The sequence below is a fragment of the Nuphar pumila genome, chromosome 6, assembly GCF_984573655.1.
Source record: "Nuphar pumila chromosome 6, dmNupPumi1.hap1.1, whole genome shotgun sequence".
Lineage (NCBI taxonomy): Eukaryota > Viridiplantae > Streptophyta > Magnoliopsida > Nymphaeales > Nymphaeaceae > Nuphar > Nuphar pumila.
The window spans coordinates 53,482,515-53,503,366 of NC_143254.1; the positions used below are offsets into that span (position 1 = coordinate 53,482,515).

General features: G+C 38.0%; 1 protein-coding gene across 3 annotated transcripts in view; it reads right to left on the reverse strand.

Annotated features, from left to right (window-relative positions):
* The window catches only part of LOC149834864 (uncharacterized), a 254,912-nt gene that overhangs the window by 74,424 nt on the left and 159,636 nt on the right, over window positions 1-20,852 (reverse strand). For all 3 annotated transcript variants that reach the window (XM_090011592.1, XM_090011593.1, XM_090011591.1), the window contains 2 exons: window positions 18,709-18,804; window positions 18,560-18,640 (listed from right to left, as the gene is read on the reverse strand). In XM_090011592.1, coding sequence (XP_089867718.1) covers window positions 18,560-18,640; window positions 18,709-18,804 — 177 coding nt within the window. The remainder of the gene's footprint in view (window positions 1-18,559; window positions 18,641-18,708; window positions 18,805-20,852) is intronic.

The following is a 20,852-nucleotide window of genomic DNA, read 5'->3' on the forward strand; positions in this document are numbered from 1 at the left end:
GGCATTCTATTTATTAGATATATTGCGGTTAGGGTGGATTCTGTAACGACCCCAACTCATACCCCTTGAAAATGTGGATTTTTTTTTTAAACCATTGCGAAAATATTCCTAGAGATACGGGACCTTTACAGTTCCACTCTCAATTGGATAACCAAACACACCACAATAGAGCTTACACAGTAATGCCCCAAAATCGTGGACTTGAAACCTTTTATGAGAAAGGTTGAAAGCTTTGAAATCAATCATTCATCAGAGTTTGAAACAGAAGTTCAGCGGAAGATCAGGTTTAAAATAGCAAATCCCTAAACTTTGGGCGCATTACAACACAAATGCAATCTTCCCTTTATAAACTGATTTGCAATTCGAATATACATTTTATTCAAATGAAAAGAAGAACCACGTTTTGGTAATACAGTTTTAGTAATCCAGAGTTCTAATTAGAATAAATACTTTCAAAGAAACTTTATATCACATTTACCAAAAGGGTCCCCAGGAGCGCAACATTAAGAAAAGGATCTCGCCTTGAACGCATCACGTCATCGTGTCATCGCAAGTTGTATAACCTGTTCACCACCTGCCCATGAAATGGGTCAGTCTCACAACAGACTATTAGGGGTGCAAAAGACAAGAAAGAACAAAGGTTGCAATAAGCAAGATAATCAATAGATCAAGCAGGAAAAAACAAGACTAGCAGAACTAACCAAACGTACTCTGGAGTAAGCAAAACTCTAGTAAAGCAAATAGCTAAATACAAGAGCAGTAAGAGCAATGAAATACAAGAGTAGAGTGAGGCTTTATTTATAGAACCTCACTCAAGGTATGGGAGGCAGTCCAACAGCCATTGGACTGTCTCCCAACAATTATATTATGACTGCAACATAATAAAATAAAAACAAAAGATTACATTTCAGCCCCTAGTGCACTGTACTAAATACAAAAAGACGAAAATATCCTTGACAGGTATTTGTGTGTGTGTATATATATATATATACAACTTAACACTCCGCCTCAAACTTACGGTGTGATATGTAATAAAATGGTGGTCTTCAACAAATGCACAAATAACTCACAAACAAGTGTCTATTGGAGACACTACAAGCATGACCCTTGAAAGGGTATAAAGGGAAGAACACTTGAAAAATAAATAATACTTTATTCATGAACAAAATGCTTAAGAAGCATGGTAATTTACATTGAAGGGGTTCACCCCTATATATACAAAAAAATGGGAGAGAGAGGAGAGCTCATTTTGAGCTCTCCAAAAAGAGACGTTGGATTCCAACGTCTCTTAATATAGTTGTTGGACTACAGTCCAACAGCATTTATTATTATAGCTGTTGGACTATAGTCCAACAACATTTATTATAGTTGTTGGACTACAGTCCAACAGCTACTTGCACAGTCAAGTTCCAACAGGAACTTGACTGGATCAAAATATCTAGTTTCTATTGAACTAGATGCTAAAAAAGAAAATAAAAAAATAGAAAAAGAAAATAATAAAAGAAAATATAATAATATTAAATAATATATATATATATATATATATTGCAGTTTACATTTTAACACTCCCCTTCAAACTTACGGTACAATGAGCGAAAGTTTGTCTAAGAGGAAGTGAAATCTGGGAGCAGCGAGAGGCTTGGTGAAGAAGTCTGCTAATTGATATTCTAATGTAACATATGGCAGATCAATGGTTCCATGTAAGTATTCCTCTCTGACATAGTGACAGTCCATCTCAATGTGTTTAGTGCGCTCATGGAATGTCCGGTTGCTTGCAATGTAGATCGCACTTTTGTTGTCACAGCACATCTTTGAAGCTTGCGTTGCTTTAGCTCCCATATCCGCTAACAATCGTCTGAGCCAAACAACCTCCATAGTGGTGGTTGCCATGACTCTGTATTCAGCTTCGGTGGAGGAAAGAGAGACTTTCTGCTGCTTCTTGCACCTCCACGAAATTAAGGTTTCACCTAGGAACACACAAAAACCAGTAGTTGAGTGTATTATTGGGATCACCTCCCCAGTCAGCATCAGTATATGCAATTAAATTTAATGAAGATGAAGCAGACAAGAAGAGTCCTCGTGAAAGAAAGGATTTTAAGTATCTAATAATACGCAAAATCGCTCCCATGTGCACGGATGTGGGAGCATGCTGAAACTGACTGACTGTATGAACCGCATGAGTTATATCTGGCCTAGTAATGGAAAGATAAGAAAGAGCTCCAACAAGTTGTCTATAAGGAGTAGGATCATCAAGAAGTTCTCCATCATTAATTTTCATTTTAACATTGACAACTTCTGGAGTGTCTACTTTCTTATCATCTGTAATTTCAGACCTGGAAACGATATCAAGAGCAAATTTAGATTGAGATATCAAATACCCTCGAGGGGAATAAGCAACTTCAATGCCTAAAAAATATCTTAATAAACCTAAGTCAGTCATTTCAAAGTGAGTTTTAAGAAGAGATTTGATATTTGCAACTCCTTGTTTGTCGCCTCCGGTGATGATCATATCGTCCACATAGAGAAGAAGAATAATGATGCCTGCATCAGATTTCTTAACAAACAAAGCAGTGTCAGTTAAACAAGGTTGAAAACCAATATCAAGCATAACATGACTAAATCAGTCATACCAGGCTTTTGGAGCCTGTTTAAGACTATAAAGAGCTTTTTCTAGACGAAGAGCTTTACCCTTAGGGATACTAATACCAGGTGGGGCTTCCATGTATACTTCTTCAACGAGATTCCCATTCAGGAAAGCATTTTTGACATCTAATTGAAAGATAGGTCATGTTCTAATGGAGGCCAAGGCTATTAAAGTTCTAACAGTGGTCATACGGGCCACAGGAGCAAATGTTTCTTCATAATCGATGCCATACTCTTGGGCATATCTTTTTGCTACTAAACGGGCCTTATATCTTTCTAGGGTCCCATCACTTTTGGTTTTGACTTTGTATACCCACCTACAACCTATAGGTTTCTTACCCGGAGGAATATCTTGTATCGTCCAAGTATTGGCCTTTTCTAGTGCATCCAATTCTATTTTTATGGCTTCTATCCATTCTATATGATTTTTTGCTTGAGAATAGGATGATGGTTCAACATATGATTGTATTAATGTAATGGCGGCCCTATACGTGGGTGAAAAAGATTCATAAGACACAAATTTTTCTGGAGGTTTAGAGATTCTAGACGTTCTTCTAGGTGAGACTTCAGAGTATTTTTGTAATGTACATGGAAGATTTTGCTCTCTACGTCTTGAATATTGTAGACTAACATCCCTATGGATTTGCTCTTCATTATCATCATTTTCAACAATAATAGGACTTTGATCCTTGTCAAGGTCACATCCAACATCACATTCATTGGATTTTGAAGTTGGATTAATTAAAAACGAGTATTCAGTGACATCCTTGGATTTTTCAAATTCAAAGAAGCTTTCTTTTTCCAAAAAAGATACATTTCTTGACACATATAATTTGTCATTTTGAAAATCGAAACACCTGTAGCCTTTTTTATTATCAGCATATCCTAAAAAGGGACATGGGATTGCACGAGGAGAGAGTTTATCATTTCTGTTGGTGAAAACAAAACATTTGCATCCAAAGACTCTTAATCTAGAATAATCTGAAGTTAAATTAACAAGCTTTTCTATTGGAGTTGTATTCTTTAATGAGGAAGATGGCATCCTATTAATGAGGTAGGTGGCAGTTAGGACTGCTTCAGCCCAAAAACTTTTTGGAACTTGATTTGCAATTAGCAATGTCCTAGTAGTTTCCATAATGTGCCGATGTTTGCGTTCGGCTAGGCCATTCTGTTGTGGAGTGTGTGGACATGATCTTTGATGTGTAATACCATGTAAATTGAGATAGTCTTTGAATTCGTTGGACATAAATTCTCCCCCTGAATCAGTGCGAAAAACAGAAATATCATTTTGAAACTTATTTTTAACCATTTTATGAAATATTTGGAAGTTAGCAAAGACATCAGATTTATGTTTAAGAAAATAAATCCAGGTATGTCTAGAAAAGTCATCAACAAAAATGACATAATATGTATAACCACCTTTGGAAATAATTGGTGCAGGGCCCCAAACATCCTAATGTATTAACTCAAGTGGTCGTGAGGAAACAAAAGTTCTACTAAGAAATGGTAACCTTTTCATTTTGCCAAGAATGCAGTCTTTATAAGAAAAATTTTCAGAATTACAAAATTTTTCCAAACTTGAAAAATATTGAATTTTAAACATATGAGGATGGCCAAGCCTTTTGTGCCATAAATCCAATTCTAATTTCTGAATATTATAACAAAATGCATTCTTGGGTAATTCTAAAAAGTCCATGTAATAAAGTCCTCCTTCTCTATGGCCTTCCCCAATCAGCTTCCCTGACTGACGATCCTGTACCCAACAACCATGAGAAGAGAAGGAGATATTACATCCATAATCAGATATTTGCGAGACAGATAAGAGATTCAAATTAAGTTTAAGGATATATCTATCTTGTGGGATAAAAAATCTTTTGGATTTTTGAAGATTTTCAAAACATCCTATTCCTTTTACTTCGAGAGATATGCCATCGGCTGTAAAAACCTTTGACACACTTGAGTTATTTTTAAGACATTCGGATAGACTATTAACATTTGGGGTCATATGAAAAGAAGCACCAGAATCTAAAAGCCAAGGAAAGTTACCTGGACCGGAGAAAGATGCAACTGCCGCTCCAGTTGAGGCTTCGGTTGAGGAGGATACCCCTTTGAGAAGAGGTTGAAGGATTTCCATCAGTTGAGCCATAGACACAGGTGCATCTTGATCTTTTGACTCAGATTCAACAGATGCAACTCTTTTTTCTTCTCTTCTTTTTAACTTTGGACATTGAGGCCTATAGTGCCCCGGTTCATGACAATGATGACAAATAACTTTTCTTTTATCAAAGTCGCCATTTTGCCTTCCAAAATGAGGCGGCTTGTAAGTACGAGTATGATTCCCCGGTCTAGATACAGCTAAAACGGAGTCATCATCAACTTTTGGAGTACTTTTTCTAAGTCTATTTTCCTCCATAGTGAGCTCTTCTATAGTATCAACAATAGAAGGAATTTTTCCACGATGTAAAATGGCCGATTTGGTGGATTCAAACTCCGGCCTTAGACCATTCACAAATTGATAGAAATGTTCCATATCGAGTTGCTTTTGGCGAAGCTCGATGTCTTCGGCACAATGCCATTTGGGCTCAAGAAGAGCCAACTCTTCCCAAAGTTCGGACAACTCATTATAATATTCTCGAATAGTTTTATCTTTTTGAGTCATTGTCCGAACTTTATCTTGTAAATTGCATACATGTGCAATATCTTTAAGAGAATACATGTTTTTGAGGTATTCCCAAGCCTTATCGGGATGCTCAAACTTAGCTAGACTAGAGCATTTTTTAATGTCTATGCTATTGATGAGCCATGACATAATTTTTGCATGCCCTATCCTCCATTCTTTCCATTTCTTTTCATAAGTGGCTAACGCCTTACTCTTCTTTTCTTCCGTTAGAGGAACCTCTTTATCACCCTCTTTCTTGGTAAGAGATAGTTTAGGTTCCAAATCGGAACCATCCACTATACCCCATAAACCTTTTCCCCAAATGTGGTGCTTCATAATCGAAGCCCACATTACATAGTTAGTATCATTTAGCTTCATAGGAATGATGGTGATCTTATCATTGTCATCCATCTTTTACAAGGGTAAGAGAGGAATAAATAGGAGGAGAGAGAGAGAAAAATAAAAAGAAAAGAAAAAGAGTAGACAAAGGAATAAGAGAGGATACAAAACCAAAAAATTTTTTGTAGCACAAGTTCGCCTTTCTTCAGACAAATCTTCTTGAGCCAAGAACAAGGTGATGAAACACCTTTTGTAAATGTGGCACGGAAATCGAGGCGGAAGCACTTCAAGATCTAAAGATTTCGTAGCTTTGATACCATGTAATAAAATGGTGGTCTTCAACAAATGCACAAATAACTCACAAACAAGTGTCTATTGGAGACACTACAAGCATGACCCTTAAAAGGGTATAAAGGGAAGAACACTTGAAAAATAAATAATACTTTATTCATGAACAAAATGCTTAAGAAGCATGGTAATTTACATTGAAGGGGTTCACCCCTATATATACAAAAAAATGGGAGAGAGAGGAGAGCTCATTTTGAGCTCTCCAAAAAGAGACGTTGGATTCCAACGTCTCTTAATATAGCTGTTGGACTACAGTCCAACAACATTTATTATTATAGCTATTGGACTATAGTCCAACAGCATTTATTATAGCTGTTGGACTACAGTCCAACAGCTACTTGCACAGTCAAGTTCCAACAGGAACTTGACTGGATCAAAATATCTAGTTTCTATTGAACTAGATGCTAAAAAAGAAAATAAAAAAATAGAAAAAGAAAATAATAAAAAAAAATATAATAATATTAAATAATATATATATATATTGCAGTTTACATTTTAACATGATATACCGAAAGTTTGAAAATACAAAAAATAATCAATGGGAAGGATCCAAGTCTTCAAGTGTCTTTAATGAAAATCTCCATCAAATTGGTTACTATTATTTGAAAATTGATTTTCATATGTATTGCCTTCTTATGACCTTTGTTTTGTCCATCACAGATTTTATTTCTTTTTGGCTTTGTTGTTATTCGATGATGGTTATCCGTTGAGGTGAGTTATGTGTGCACCTCATGTCATCTTATTAGTCTAGATTCTTGAGGGTTATGAGTGACGTGTTGTCACTTATCTTGGATCTGATTGATAGTTGATTGGCATCTGGATCCATGTTGTCTTTGTTGAACCAAAGATGTTTGTTGAGGTGAATTGTGTGCACCTCGTTTTTTGTCAATTTAGATTATTGGCCTATAGTTCGGCTCTAACTAACGGTAGTTTGATTACTGGTTCTCTGAGTGTATTATATCACTCATTTGTTTATTTGGCCACTATTATTATATTTGATGCTTATAATCATGTTTATCTTCGGCTGCCTTGAGCCTTCTTTCATGCAGCAGGTCAAGTTGTACCAACCTTTGTTGCTGATACTGATTAAGCGGCAATTCCAAGAGTGACGCAAATTTGAGAGCAAGCTTTTGAACATGGAGAGGTAACACTACCTCTGTCCCATAAACCAGCTCTTAAGGAGTAGCATTGGTTGGAGTCTGAATGGTAGTTCGGTATGCCCAGAGCGCATCATGGATTTTCTCGTGCCAATCACGGCCCGTTTCCATGATTCTTTCCAAAATGCGAATCAGGATTTTGTTGGTGACTTCTGCTTATTTGCAAAATATCATTTCTTGATATTTGTGGGATTTTTAAAATCTCTTCATGCTTATTTGCATCATGGATTTTCTCGTGCCAATCACGGCCCGTTTCCACGGTTCTTTCCAAAATGTGAATCAGGATTTTGTTGGTGGCTTCTGATTATTTGCAAAATATCATTTCTTGATATTTGTGGGATTTTTAAAATATCTTCATGAAATTTCTAAACTTTTCTAGTTTTTTTCTTGTATGGAAAAATGTTTATTGATAAAATTTCATGCATTTCATTGATAACACACACACACACACACACATATATATATATATATATATATATATTAAAGATTGTTATTTGGTTCCTTGTATGTAAACCCATTCTAGGTTGTGTGAGTGAATTCTAATGGGTTGTGATTTATGATATTGCTCTGATTCATTATTTTCAACAACAAAACAACAACAACAACTACGCCTTCATCCCAAAACAATTGGGGTCGGCGATATGAACCAACAAAGAAAATCATTCTGGGTCTTCCACATGAATCCTTCTCCTCCATTCATTTCTATCCAATGCCATGTCCTCGGTGAGGTTCAAAGCATTCATATCCTTTCCTATCACCTCCATCCATGTCTTCCTAGGCCTACCCCGACCTCTTTTAACTAATATATTTTCCCATTTCTCCATCCTTCTAACTGGAGCATCATTAGGCCTTTGTCGAATATGTCCAAACCACCGTAAACGATTCTCTCTCATCTTATTTTCAATGGGTGCAATGCCTACCTTCTTACGTATCTCCTCGTTCCGAATCTTATCTTTTATTGTATTTCCACACATCCATCTCAGCATACGCATCTCAGCTACACTCATTTTTTGAATATGATGTCTCTTGGCAGCCCAACATTTTGTACCATATAGTAAAGCGGGCCTAATAGTCGTCCTATAAAACTTTCCCTTCAACCGCAATGGCATTCTACGATCGCACAACACTCCAGTTGCACTCTTCCATTTCATCCACCCAACCTTTATCCTATGATTTACATCTCCATCAATTTCTCCATACTTTTGAATGATAGATCCCAAATATTTGAAAGAATCATCCACCGGTATTTCTTGCTCACCAAGTTTCACTACACTCCCATCTCTATTTCGTTGCTTACTAAATCGACATTCCATGTATTCTGTCTTACTCTTACTCAACTTAAAACCTCTTGCTTCCAATGTCTGTCTCCATAATTCTAACTTAGCATTAACCCCAGCTCTAGACTCATCAATCAAAACAATATCATCGGCAAACAACATACACCACGGCACATTTTCTTGAATTGATCGCGTAAGCTCATCCATCACTATAGCAAATAGGAAAGGGCTTAAAGCAGATCCTTGATGTAACCCAACCGTTATAGGAAAATTGGTTGTCACCCCTCCACAAGTGCGGACATTGGTTACTACTCCTTCATACATATCTTTAATTATACTAATGTACTTGAGAGAAACACCTTTCTTGGTTCATATTCATAGGGTAAGACTAAGTTTTTATGCTGGCTGTCACAGGCCTACCGCAACCCTCCTCCTTTATCCGGGCTTGGGACCGGCAGTGTATAACTAAACAGTTATACACAGGCGGGATTCATTATTATGTGCATTAAAAATATTGTATATATGTTTTATATTGATTATTTTGTTCACATTGTAGTATGCATAAATTTAATTAACTCCTCTTTTCTTGAGGTTTCTTTTTTTTTTGAAATGCTATTATTAATATATGATTGTTTATCTCTTCTTGATAATTGACATATTATTTAGTGATTAAATTCCCTTATGACCAATATTTATGTTTTCTTGAAAAATAAGTTGATTTTGGCTTTATGATTGTCTAAAATTGATTTCATAAAAAATTATCTTTGAGGTATGCTCATTTTATCTTTCTTAATGATTGCCTAAAAATTATTGCAACTTTGTTTATAAAATTCTACTTGAGTGTTATTCTCGTTAATATATATATATATATATATATATATATATATATATTTGTTTTGAAACTTCATAACTATTTAGTTAGAATACCTTCTTTTGTGTAGTTGGGACCGTTGCTTTGTTCTCTCTTCTACAGGTTTTTAAAGATACGATGGATTCAAAAAGAAATATCTTTGATGCATCATGAAGATGGAGATAGTCGATAAAAATAAATTTTCAAATCAAATCCAATAAAGGTAGATGAAACCTTAGAATGAATATGAGAATCTCTATATATGTTTTGGTCATCTTTAATGTTGTATGGCTTTGTTATCTCATAGTAGACTTGCTTGTATTGATCATGCATATGATTGCATTAATTGACATCTTGTTGTGCATGTGATTGCTAGAATGCTTTTTAAATCTTAAAAAATAAGCCCCAAATTGAAAACCTTTTTAAATTATTCCCGATTTCAAAAGATTAAGGGTTTTTCAGACGTAAATGTTTTGTATTTTTTGAAAAATATGATAAACTCTCCCCCAAAGTTATTGAATGTGTTTTCTTTGGATATGTTGATAACCAAAAAGGCTATTGATGCTATAATTTAAGAAACACCAATCTTTATGTATCTAGGAATGTCACTTTTCTTTAAAAGGAAAAAAGATTTGATCTTAATAAACTTAAGGAAGAATCTGAGTATGCCTTCTTGTTTGACTTATTGCCTAAGTCAAATATTGAGATTAATGATTGTAAAAAAGATGATAATGAAGTTAGTAATAATACTGAACTAAGGGATGAATTTAGTGTTGGCGAAGAACCTACCCATAATCTTATGCATTATTCTAGACGAGGTAATGGGGAGCATTCATGTGCCCTTGAGATATATAGTCAACCACTTGAAATAGAGAAACCTAGTCTTAGAAGATTCGAACGAATTTCTAAAACCCCAAGTAGGTTTGTTTCATATGAATCCTTTTCCTCAAATTATAGGGCATGTCATCTAGCTATTCATTCATATTATAAGTCATCCAATTATAAAGAAGCTAAAGACATCAAAGAATGGGTAGAGGCTACGAACTTAGAATTAGATGCCTTGTATAAAGCCAACATCTTCCCAAGGGTAAGAAGATAATAGGATGCATGGGGTTTTTAAAATCAAAACAAAGAATGATGGATCCCTAAAAATATGCAAAGTTAGGCTAGTTGCAAAGGATATTCACAGGGATATGGTATAGACTATGACGAGACCTTTGCCCTAGTAGCAATTATAACCATCGTAAGCACTTAAGTTGTCGTAGCATCCGTTAGAAATTGACCTATATTTCAATTAGATGTTAAGAATGTTTTTCTGAATGAAAATTTGAATAAAAAAGTCTACATGGATACTCCTCTTGGTATAAATATTGAAACAACTAAGGTTTTTCGCTTTCTTAAGGCTTTATATGGGCTTAAACAAGTTCCTAAAGCATGGTATGATCGGTTCAGTAAGACTGTTAAACTTTATATTTAAATAATGTTATACTAAGACTACTCTTTTTATAAGATCTACAGGTTCTGCGAATGTTGTTTTGATCATATATGTTGATGACATGATTACCAGTGAAAGTGATAAGAAGGGAGTCGAAGAAATTAAAATCATTCTTAAAAAAACTTTTGATATGACTGACCGTGATTTTTTTAGATATTTCTTAGGTATTGAAGTAGCTTATTCGCTAAGGGGATATATTTTGTAACAAATCAAGTTTACAGTTGATATTGTTACACGCTCGAGGATCACAAATGAGAAATCAGATACTACTCCTGAAGTGACTAATGCCAAAATGACCGTTGAAGATGGAGTTTTATTGGATGATCCAACTCCTTATATGCAACTTATTAGAGATGTACTTGTCTATTACTGGACCAGATATTCTGCAGGTAGAGCATACTGTAAGTCAATTTCAACGTGCGCCCACTTCAGTTCACATGAGTGGAAAGGAGATCTCAACAACCGACACTCAATTACGGGTTTTTATGTATTTTTAGGTGATTCTCTTATATCTTGAGAATAGGGCGATGGCTACAACAACCAAGGTCATGTGGTTGAGGTCCTTACTTACAGATATGGGAGTTGATGTTTCACAACCTTCAAAGTTATGTCGTGATAACAAGAGTGTCATATATATAACCAATAATTATACATTTCATGAACGAACAAAGCATATCGAAATAGATTGTCAATACATTCGGGAAGAACACTTGAAGGGGACGATTGATTTACCATATGTTCCGTCTGAATTCCAGATTATAGACTTTTTTACCAAAACTCTTCCTCTACCTCATTTTCTTTTTCTTCACAAACTTTCAATGTTCTCACCGTAAGTTTGAGGTGTTAATGTAATGAAACAAGGAGTCTTTACACACCTCACTCAAAACGCAAAAATCACACCCACAAATCGTCTAAAGCACAAAAACTACTAAGGGCTTACGAAGAACGCAATCATAAAGTGCACATACACGAGTCCACTATGAGATAATCCAAAAAGCACTAAGGCTTACACAAGCACAAGAGTGCATATAATATCAAAAGAGAGACAACACTTAAAAATAATGAATTTATTCATCAAAGAGCTTCAAAGAAGCTTACAAATACATAGGGCCTTAAGCCCTTATTTATAGATAAGAAGAGGCCAAGAGGAAGCCTCCAAATAGATGTTGGAAGGCTCCCAACGGTTATATTTATAACCGTTGGGAGTACTCCCAATGACTATAAAAAGGTATTTTACAAGAATGCCTTTACATAATGAGATAAAATATAAAAAATTAAAAGAAAAAGAATAAAGAAAAACCTATTTTCTAATATGTACAAAATAACCAAAATGCCCCTAGTGGGCAACCTAAATTACATTATTAATTATGGTTATATATACATAATATAGTTGTAACGCCCCAAAATTTTAACCCAAATTTTGATGATTATATATATATATATAAGAAGCGAATGAGTGCGTCAAGGGTAAATTAACCGACGACTCATTCTATATGCTCTGGTCTTTTAACCAAATGAGCATCTTACCTGTGAAGGTGATCCCATTTTTATGTGTTTACAATATTGTGCATTTAGTACTGTTCAAGGTCGCACGACTGTCACATCCAATCATCGTAGTATTTGAAATGATGTGATTGGTTGGTTCTGTTCGTCTATCCGATCATCGCAGTGCACGACTACAAGTACTCTAGGATGAAAGGAGTATAGTTCCTCAATAGGAGCCTCAATAAAAGTGTTTCACAAAGATGTAATGTTTCTCAAACTTTACTTTTGACATTCTTTATCTTTTGAAACAGTCAACAACTTGTACCAACATTTGACATGCGATTTTTTATAATCTCATCCACTATCGTGGTATCTACATGCCTTGCATGACTCGATAGAGGCCTCGATAGATGGGATACGGGTTTCTCAACAAAAACCCCCGCTAAGAAGTTCGCACAAGCCCCAATTCGGGGTTACCCAGGATATGTCGGATAGATGAACAGAACCAGCCAATCACATCCTTCCAAATACTTCGATTTGGGAAGTCTTTGATGCTTTTGCGCAGCTCCCTAAATTCTCAAATCTACTTTGCAGGACTGCTCACTCGAAAAGCCAAGATCCCTACTAAGGATCTCTCTCCTTAGATGAGGATGTATCATTAAGCCCCCGACTCAACTCTAATCGCAAGAGGGAGAGCGGTAAATGCCCCTTGCATCCTCAGCGAGGATGCCTTTATAGCACATGCAATGACCGAAAACCTGAGCGTCATCTGCAATGGCAAGGCAGTAACGAAACATTTGCAAAAGCAGGAGCCTGAGCGCAAAGCGCGACGACAAAGTAAAGACATGACAAAAAGTAAATAACAAGGACCGTGAAACCGCGTTCTTGTTGTTGTTGTTGTTGTTGTATATATTTATTTAATTATCTTTTTTTGTTAATTGAAATCAATTCAATTGTCCAAGTCCTTCGTGCAATCTTCCCCTACCTTGGAGAGTTGAGAGATTGTTGGCCTCTGCGGGTATAAGCGATTAACGGGTCGGGTCGCGACGCACGAGCGGGATCTGTCATACGAGCTGCAAAAGCAAGACGTCAACATGCTATCTCAATCAGAAAGGTTGAGACGACAAGGGCGTTGTTGTCCTGACGTGAAAGAAGCAGGGGCATCATGCCCTTACGAACCTGCTAAACGTGAAAGAAGCAGGGGCAGGAGCCGCGAGCCCCTGCTGACCTGTTGTCAGCAAACAACGGAGAGGCAGGGGGTCGCACCCCTGCCTGTCGACGGTTTAGGCAGAGGTAGGGGTTGCGCCCCTGCCTTCCGAAAATGAGAGTAGGCAGGGGTTGTGCCCCTGCCTGACAAGGTGGAAGAGAGGCAGGAGTAAAGCCCCTCCCTAACAAAAACAAGGGAGGCAAGGGGCTTCACCCATGCCTGCCGAAGGAGCAAGGAGGCAAGGGTGAGGCCCCTGCCTGTCGATCAAAAAAAAGGGGAGAGGCAAGGGGCTTCACCCCTGCCTGCCGAAATTAGCGGAAGCAGGGGCGACGCCCCTGCCTACTAGAAGGAGAAGGCGCAGGGAGGAGGCTCGGCCCCTCCCCCACCAAACTGAGGGTGCAGGGAGGGGCTCGGCCCCTCCCCTGCAAAACGAGTGCACAGGGAGGGGCTTGGACCCATCCCTGCCAAAGGGTACGCAGGGAAGGGGCACAACCCCTCCCTTGCACATAGGGGTACAGGGAGGGGGCTCTGCCCCTTCCCTGTCACTGGAAGGTGCAGGGAGGGTCGCAGCCCCTCCCCTGAACAACGAGGGTGCAGGGAGGGGGCTCGACCCCTCCCCTGCCTGAAAAAGGGAGCAGGGAGGAGGTTGGGCCCCTCCCCTGCTAAAGGTGGTGCAGGGAGGGGGTTCGACCCCTCCCTTGGCCGTCGAGAACACAGAGAGGGCTCGACCCCTCCCCTGCCAAAAGGAGACGCAGGGAGGGGGCTCGAGCCCTCCCCCACCAAATACGGCACGCAGGGAGGGGCTCGACCCCTCCCCCGCAAAACACATCACAGGGAGGGGGCTCTGCCCCTCCCCTGCAATTTAAGGCAGCAAGGAGGGGGCTTTGCCCCTCCCTTGCGATTGAGGGAGGCAGGGAGGTGGCTCAACCCCTCCCTGTGCAAACGGAGAAGTGAGGGAGAGAGAGATAGAAGGAAAAGGAGAAGAAGAACGAGTGGAAAGTACCTAGGGTTGCTGGAAGAAGCTCGCTAGAAAGGAGCCTGCCGAAGGAAGGGCGGCCGCTACTCGGCAGACGCGAGGAGAGGGGGGGTCGGGTAGAGAGAGAGAGATAAGAGAGCGAGAGGGGAAAGGGGGTTTCTATTTGAAACCCCTCCCCTGCCTCGCTGTCTCTAGAAAGCACGAGAGAGGCGGTGGCCTCAGGTTGAGTCCGGGTCGGGTTCTGGTCCGGATCCGATCCGAATTCAAGCCTCTTTTTTTTTAGGTTTTTATATCCTACCCTCCTTAAAATAATTTCATCCACGAATTTTTCATTACATTCATTGGTCAAAATACAAGTCAGGGTATTTTTTCCTAATATCTGACTCAAGCTCCCATGTACATTCATTTATTTCATGGTGTTGCCAACGTACTTTTACAAGAGAAATCATTTTTAATCTGGGCACTTGGTCTCGACGATCAACGATTGCCACAGGTCTTTCCTCGAACGTCAAGTCTTTTTGGATGTCCACATCATCGTAATGAATGATGTGCGATCTGTTGTGAACATATCTTCTCAATATAGATACGTGGAAGACGTTGTGGATATGAGCGTACTGAGGAGGCAGCGCAACACGGTAAGCCGCCTCACCGATCCGATCCAGGATCTTAAATGATCCTACAAATCAGGAACTTAACTTTCCCTTCTTCCCGAACCGAAAAACGGTTTTTGTAGGAGATACCGTAACAAAAACTATATCTCCTGTTGACAAAACGAGCTCTCGACGTTGATGATCAGCATAACACTTCTGCTGACTTTGCGCGGAACACAGACGTTCCCTGATCATCTGCACTTGTTGAGTATAGTGTTGTAGCACTATTGGTGAATCCTGCGTTCGTTCACCAACCTCGTCCCAGTAAACAGGTGATCGACAAGGCTTCCCGTACAAGGCTTCGTACGGGCCCATTCTGATACTCGCATGATAACTGTTATTGTACGCAAATTATGCCAATCTGGCCTGTTTTTACAAATGTTTTTACCCTGCCAGATGCTGGCCTGTTTTTAAAAAAAAAAAGTGTTAAAACCTGTTGAGCCCCAGCCGACCTGCAGTCGGTTGAGCCATGTGCAGTCAGCTCCAGACAACAGGGTCGGCTGGGTGGGTGTGGCTGCGTGCCAGACCCAGCCGACTGGGTCGGCTGGGTCACGTATATTCAGAAAAAAAAAATGTGGGTGCTGGCCTGGGTGTGTTACAAAATTTTTTATCATGAGTGCTGGCCTGTTTTCACACAGAAAAAAAAAATTGATGTATGAAATATAATTCTTTTGAAAACAAAGTTTTAAAAAAATTAAAAGAAGACTTGTTTTGACAGGTGGATGACCTGTTTGGGTTCAGTTGGGTCAGGGTTGAACGCTAGTCAATGAGGTCGACTAGGCTGGATAACCCAATTGCAAGAAAATAAAAATTTATGTAACAGTTCATGTTATTTAAATATAGAATTAGACATTGGTATGCATGTTAAATTTCCAGCTCTTGGTCATATACATGTATGTTGGTTTTAATACATGTGATGAAAGAAAAGTTTCATATGTTTAAACTGATGTGACATGCTTAATTGTTATGCTTTATGAAGTTTGTTTCAAGTGCACGTGCATACATGAAATGGATGTGTGTTGCACATGTACCTAAATGCATGAGTGCTCACTTGTCCAAATTGAATTGATACATGAATGAATGCATGTTTATGGAATAGTTTCATAAAAGCACATGAAATTAAATAGCGAACACATGCATATGAATGTCATATTTCATGCACATTGTTAATTGGTTGGATTGGTATATATGAATGTGCATTTGGAGGTATGTTGACATCATTGCACGTTGTTATGGTTTTTGCATATGATGCATCGATGATCGAAATGAATCATCATAGGCCTGGTGAGCCTTGAGCTTTGGTATTGCTCCACTTTTACTTATTTTAAATGCATCACAAAAAATCACATTAAATTTTTTTTGCACTGTTCTATGTTTTTCCGCGGGCAGTGGTCCCGTGATGGTTTTCGCAGGGGAATATGCGAGCAACTTTTGCATGCTGAATTGCCAATTAAAGAAATGGGATAATAATAATCAAATAAAAATAAAAGAATAGTGTAATATACGTTCTGAGATCTCTCGTCGAAAGAATGAGAATCTTAGAGTTTCGGTTTTGGGGGACCACGAGGATAAAAAATCTCTGTGTGCTTTATTGATTACCCCTGAACCCGATATTGAGGTTCTTTCCCCTGACCAAGGTTTTAAGAAGAGTTTGTCACTTTACCTAGGGGTGGTATGTAGAGACAGTTATTGTTTTGGTATACCAAGAAAGTAACACTATTTGATGTGGAGGTCCTTAGTATCCTGACATTAGATGTGGAGGTCTAATGTTCCGAAGGTGATTCGGTCAAGGGCTAAGTTTGAAACTCAATAATAAAATACAACTTATATGTTAAGTTACCCTGGAAACCCTACTTGACCTCGAAAAAATTTACCTGTTTGGTGTATCCGCGGGCAACGGTAATTAAAAAAAGAACTTAAATTGTGCGTATTTAATAGAGACATGCATATGAAAAAAAAATAATAAAAGATAATCATTTACTCATGCATTACACTAAAGTCGTGCATATTCCTGCTATGCATTAGATCATGCATATTTACTTGTTCCTTTAATTGTTACATGTTGGTGAATGCATGATGTTGTTCTCTAATGCATGTTAAATTATTGTATTGCTTAATTTGTGGTCTCTGTTATTTATTAAATATTCTCTCATGCTTAATAATTGTTTCCTATTGCATGAATGCTTAATTGAATTATGAATTTGTCATAAATGCATTTCCTATAAATTATTGCATGAATTCTTATCTGTATTCTTTATGCTCATTTATTTCATTAGAGTGATTCGTACGCAGAATTCCTCAGATTTCTGACACCCTACTTTTGTGGTTTTTCGCAGCCGCAAAAGATCAGTGAAGTGACCCGCTTTTGTGAGAGCTACGAGTGCTATATGTTTGCTAGAGAGATTCACAGATGGGCAGTGTGGCTCTGCTTTTCTTTACATTTAAATTGTTTATGCACTCTAATTTTTCTTATGCAATTGTCTCGAGACTATTTCTTACTTAGTTAATTAAATTTGGCTTGTTATGATGTGGATGATAAATGTAAGATCCCTGGTGGTTTGTTTGGTTATTCAATTGTGCGTGGAACTATAAAGGTCTCGGGTCCTTGAGAAGATTTCCGTAATGGTTTCAAAAAAAAAAAATTGCATTTTTAAGGGGTATAAGTTGGGGTCATTACATGTATGATCTTCTACATTATAGTGGCACAGGGAATTATAAGCTCATAAAGATTCTTTTGCACTTAAACACATGACTAAGGGAAAAAAGAGGTCCTTCACTTCTTGACGAGCCAGAAAGTTCCAAACGCCATTAGGCAAGCTTCAATATCTAACATTTACATATAAGCATAGCATATGCTATAAATCAAGTTTTCAGTTAATGCATTCTCCAAGGAAGAGTCACCTAGAAGGCAGCTAAACTATTCTTGAGACATATCAATGGGATCTTCATAGATGGTTCTCCATTCCTATATATACAAGACTCATGACACATAATTCAAATAAAGTAGCTTTATTTGTGCTTGCAGTTATGAAATCACTTGATCATGCTAACACATTAAACAACAACATATAGAAAAGAGGTAAGAAATATGGGCTTGTCTAGTAACAAACTTATCGAGTCTACAGTGCAGGATTTGATGTTAATCCGTGAACCATGTTTTAGCTAGTTTTCACTTTCATTCTGAAATGCAGTCATATTTGCAGCAACTGATCTCAAAATCACAGTTATCAGTTTTTATTTTAGGTCACAATGTCAGGTCTATATAATCCAATGCTCCTAACTTAGAATATGAAGGCCTGAGGGAACTAGCTGCCTGCAAAGGTAAGCATGTTCCATAATGAACATTATATAACGAAAGTGTAATTAACACAGAAAACATCTCGTGTGAAGCAGATGTTTTTCTATAGTAAACAGAATGCATCATGTGATAAAACCGATAACTGAACACTACGTAGCAGAACAATAATATGTACCTTCAAGGGCTTCTTAAAATCATCAGGATGTGAAGTAGACAATTGCCGCAAAGTGTCGGCAATTAGATTGCTACGACGTACCTAAGTAGAAAAAGGCTGCAATAAATGAGGTGATTGCAAACATAAAGCAGCAGCAGCGACAACTTTACCATCAATATAAGGAATGGATTTGTAGCATCACGCAGGAAAAGGTGTCGGAAGATCGCTGCCTGTACAGAGCGTTGCTTCTGAATTTCAGCCTCGACCTAGATGCAAAAACATGGATTATATTGAGGATCGTGAAAACAAAAATCATATTTACAAACTTTCGAGCAAACTGCATCAATGCAGTGGATGCCTAATATATGCAAGTCATAAATGTACAATAAGAATTCAAGAAGAGAAGCTATATCCAGAAATTTAGAGGATGATACAAGAACTACAATTTTTTTAGTGGATGCTTCTTTGATGAGATGTTTAAGCATGTGAAGCAAGTCTTTTGATATTGATCAAGCATCCATAGGACCCTTTCCATGAAGTCGGTTGCATCTTCAATCAAGTTTTCTTATGAGATTGACTTTGGGAGCTCTCAAGGGTGTGTATGCTTGACGGAAAAGGATATCACCAAATTATGAGTTATCATTTCAAGATCATGCCCTTCTCTTATTGAAAAAAAAAAAGATCACGCTTTTCTTGCTTAGGGAACAAATGGGAAAGTTTCACTGAACATGTAGATCTGAAGAAGAGCACTTCCACGTTTACAGAATTCAATTATTTCCACGATTATGTCTCACCCTTTTAAGGTTGAGGAGTAAGATTAGGGGTTAAACAACATTTACATTAGGATTCCTCAAGCTTCATATGCTTCAACCTTTAGATTATTCACTTTGCTCATAATATATGACTAACATGATTATGTAAAACATAGCTTGTTTGAATTGATGAATGAATTCAATCAGTAGGGGTCCACCTGCCATTCTGCCTAAGTCTAAGGAAACAAAATTGTTAAGAATAGATAAGGGGTGCTTCTGTAAATTCAAGTCACCAAAAAAAGAATATTGGTAGATTGGCATCCAGCTCTAATGTAACGCCCCAAAAATTCAAACTTGCGAACCTTTCAGAAAACAAGCAAGAGACTAGAAGAAAATCTTTTTTCTTTCAGAGTTTGTTTATGTAATCAACGGAAGATAATTCTTTTGTTGAATTTAGAAAGGCAAGCTGGCAACTTTGGGCACGTTAGCTAAAAGAATCAAAACTCACTACACATGATACTTGCAAAACACTTGGAAAAGCCACTTTCATTTAAAGAAGTTCCCAAATAGTACAAAATTCGGATATCCCAAGAAAAATCCGTAACAAAACCCAAAAACAACCAGGACGCGAGCTAAGAGCAAGAAAAGGAAGTCTGGAAGTCATCTTGCAATCGCGTCATCGCCTGTGTTGTACCTAATCATCAACTGTACTCATAGAATGGGTTATTTCGCGAAAAGCTAGTAGGTGCACAAGAAAGACTACAGGAAACTGAATTAAGAGCATTTAATTCAGCATGCTAACCAGTTTAAAGTAGATCAACAGTGAAACAGGTAAGCAGTTCAAAACAGATAAGCAGTGCAACTGTTAAACACAACATGACGATTCATTTGATCGTAAGCTGTGAACTACCACGCAACTAGCAAGTCTTATGACTCATCCACCAGTGTGAACAAACTTTATATTTCGATATTACTGTCATGCGGGTACGCGCAAACAAAACGTAGAAACAACTGAGACTAGTTTGAGCGTCTGTTATTCTATGTATTTTCAATAACCCGAATAGCTAGTTGAGTCCGCTCCTAAGGGGACGACTTTAGCCGAAAGAGGATTCCTCAAAGGCATGTACTTGGCAACGGATGCATCCAACTTCTGCAGAAGTCCATGGGATCTACCACCTAGGATAATGTCTGGTAGTCCCTTCCTCTAACTCCAATGACTGGGGAGGCTGGATCTTTAACCGTGGGATGGTTGTTAACAACCTGTCCATTGGAGTTTTGTACCGATCCATCCTCTCCCTTGACAGAAACACAAGGGCGAATAAATGCGTCAGGAGTAAATTAACTGACGACTCATTCTATATGCTCTAGTCTTTTGACCAAATGAGCATCTTACCTGTGAAGGCAATCCCATTTTTATGTGTTTACAACATTGTGCATTTAGCATTGTTCGAGATCGCACGACCGTCTCATTCGATCATCGTAGTACTAGCGTGTAGTGCACGAGTATGAGTACTTTAGGATGAAAGGGGTATAGCTCCTCAATAGGAGTCTCAACAAAAGTG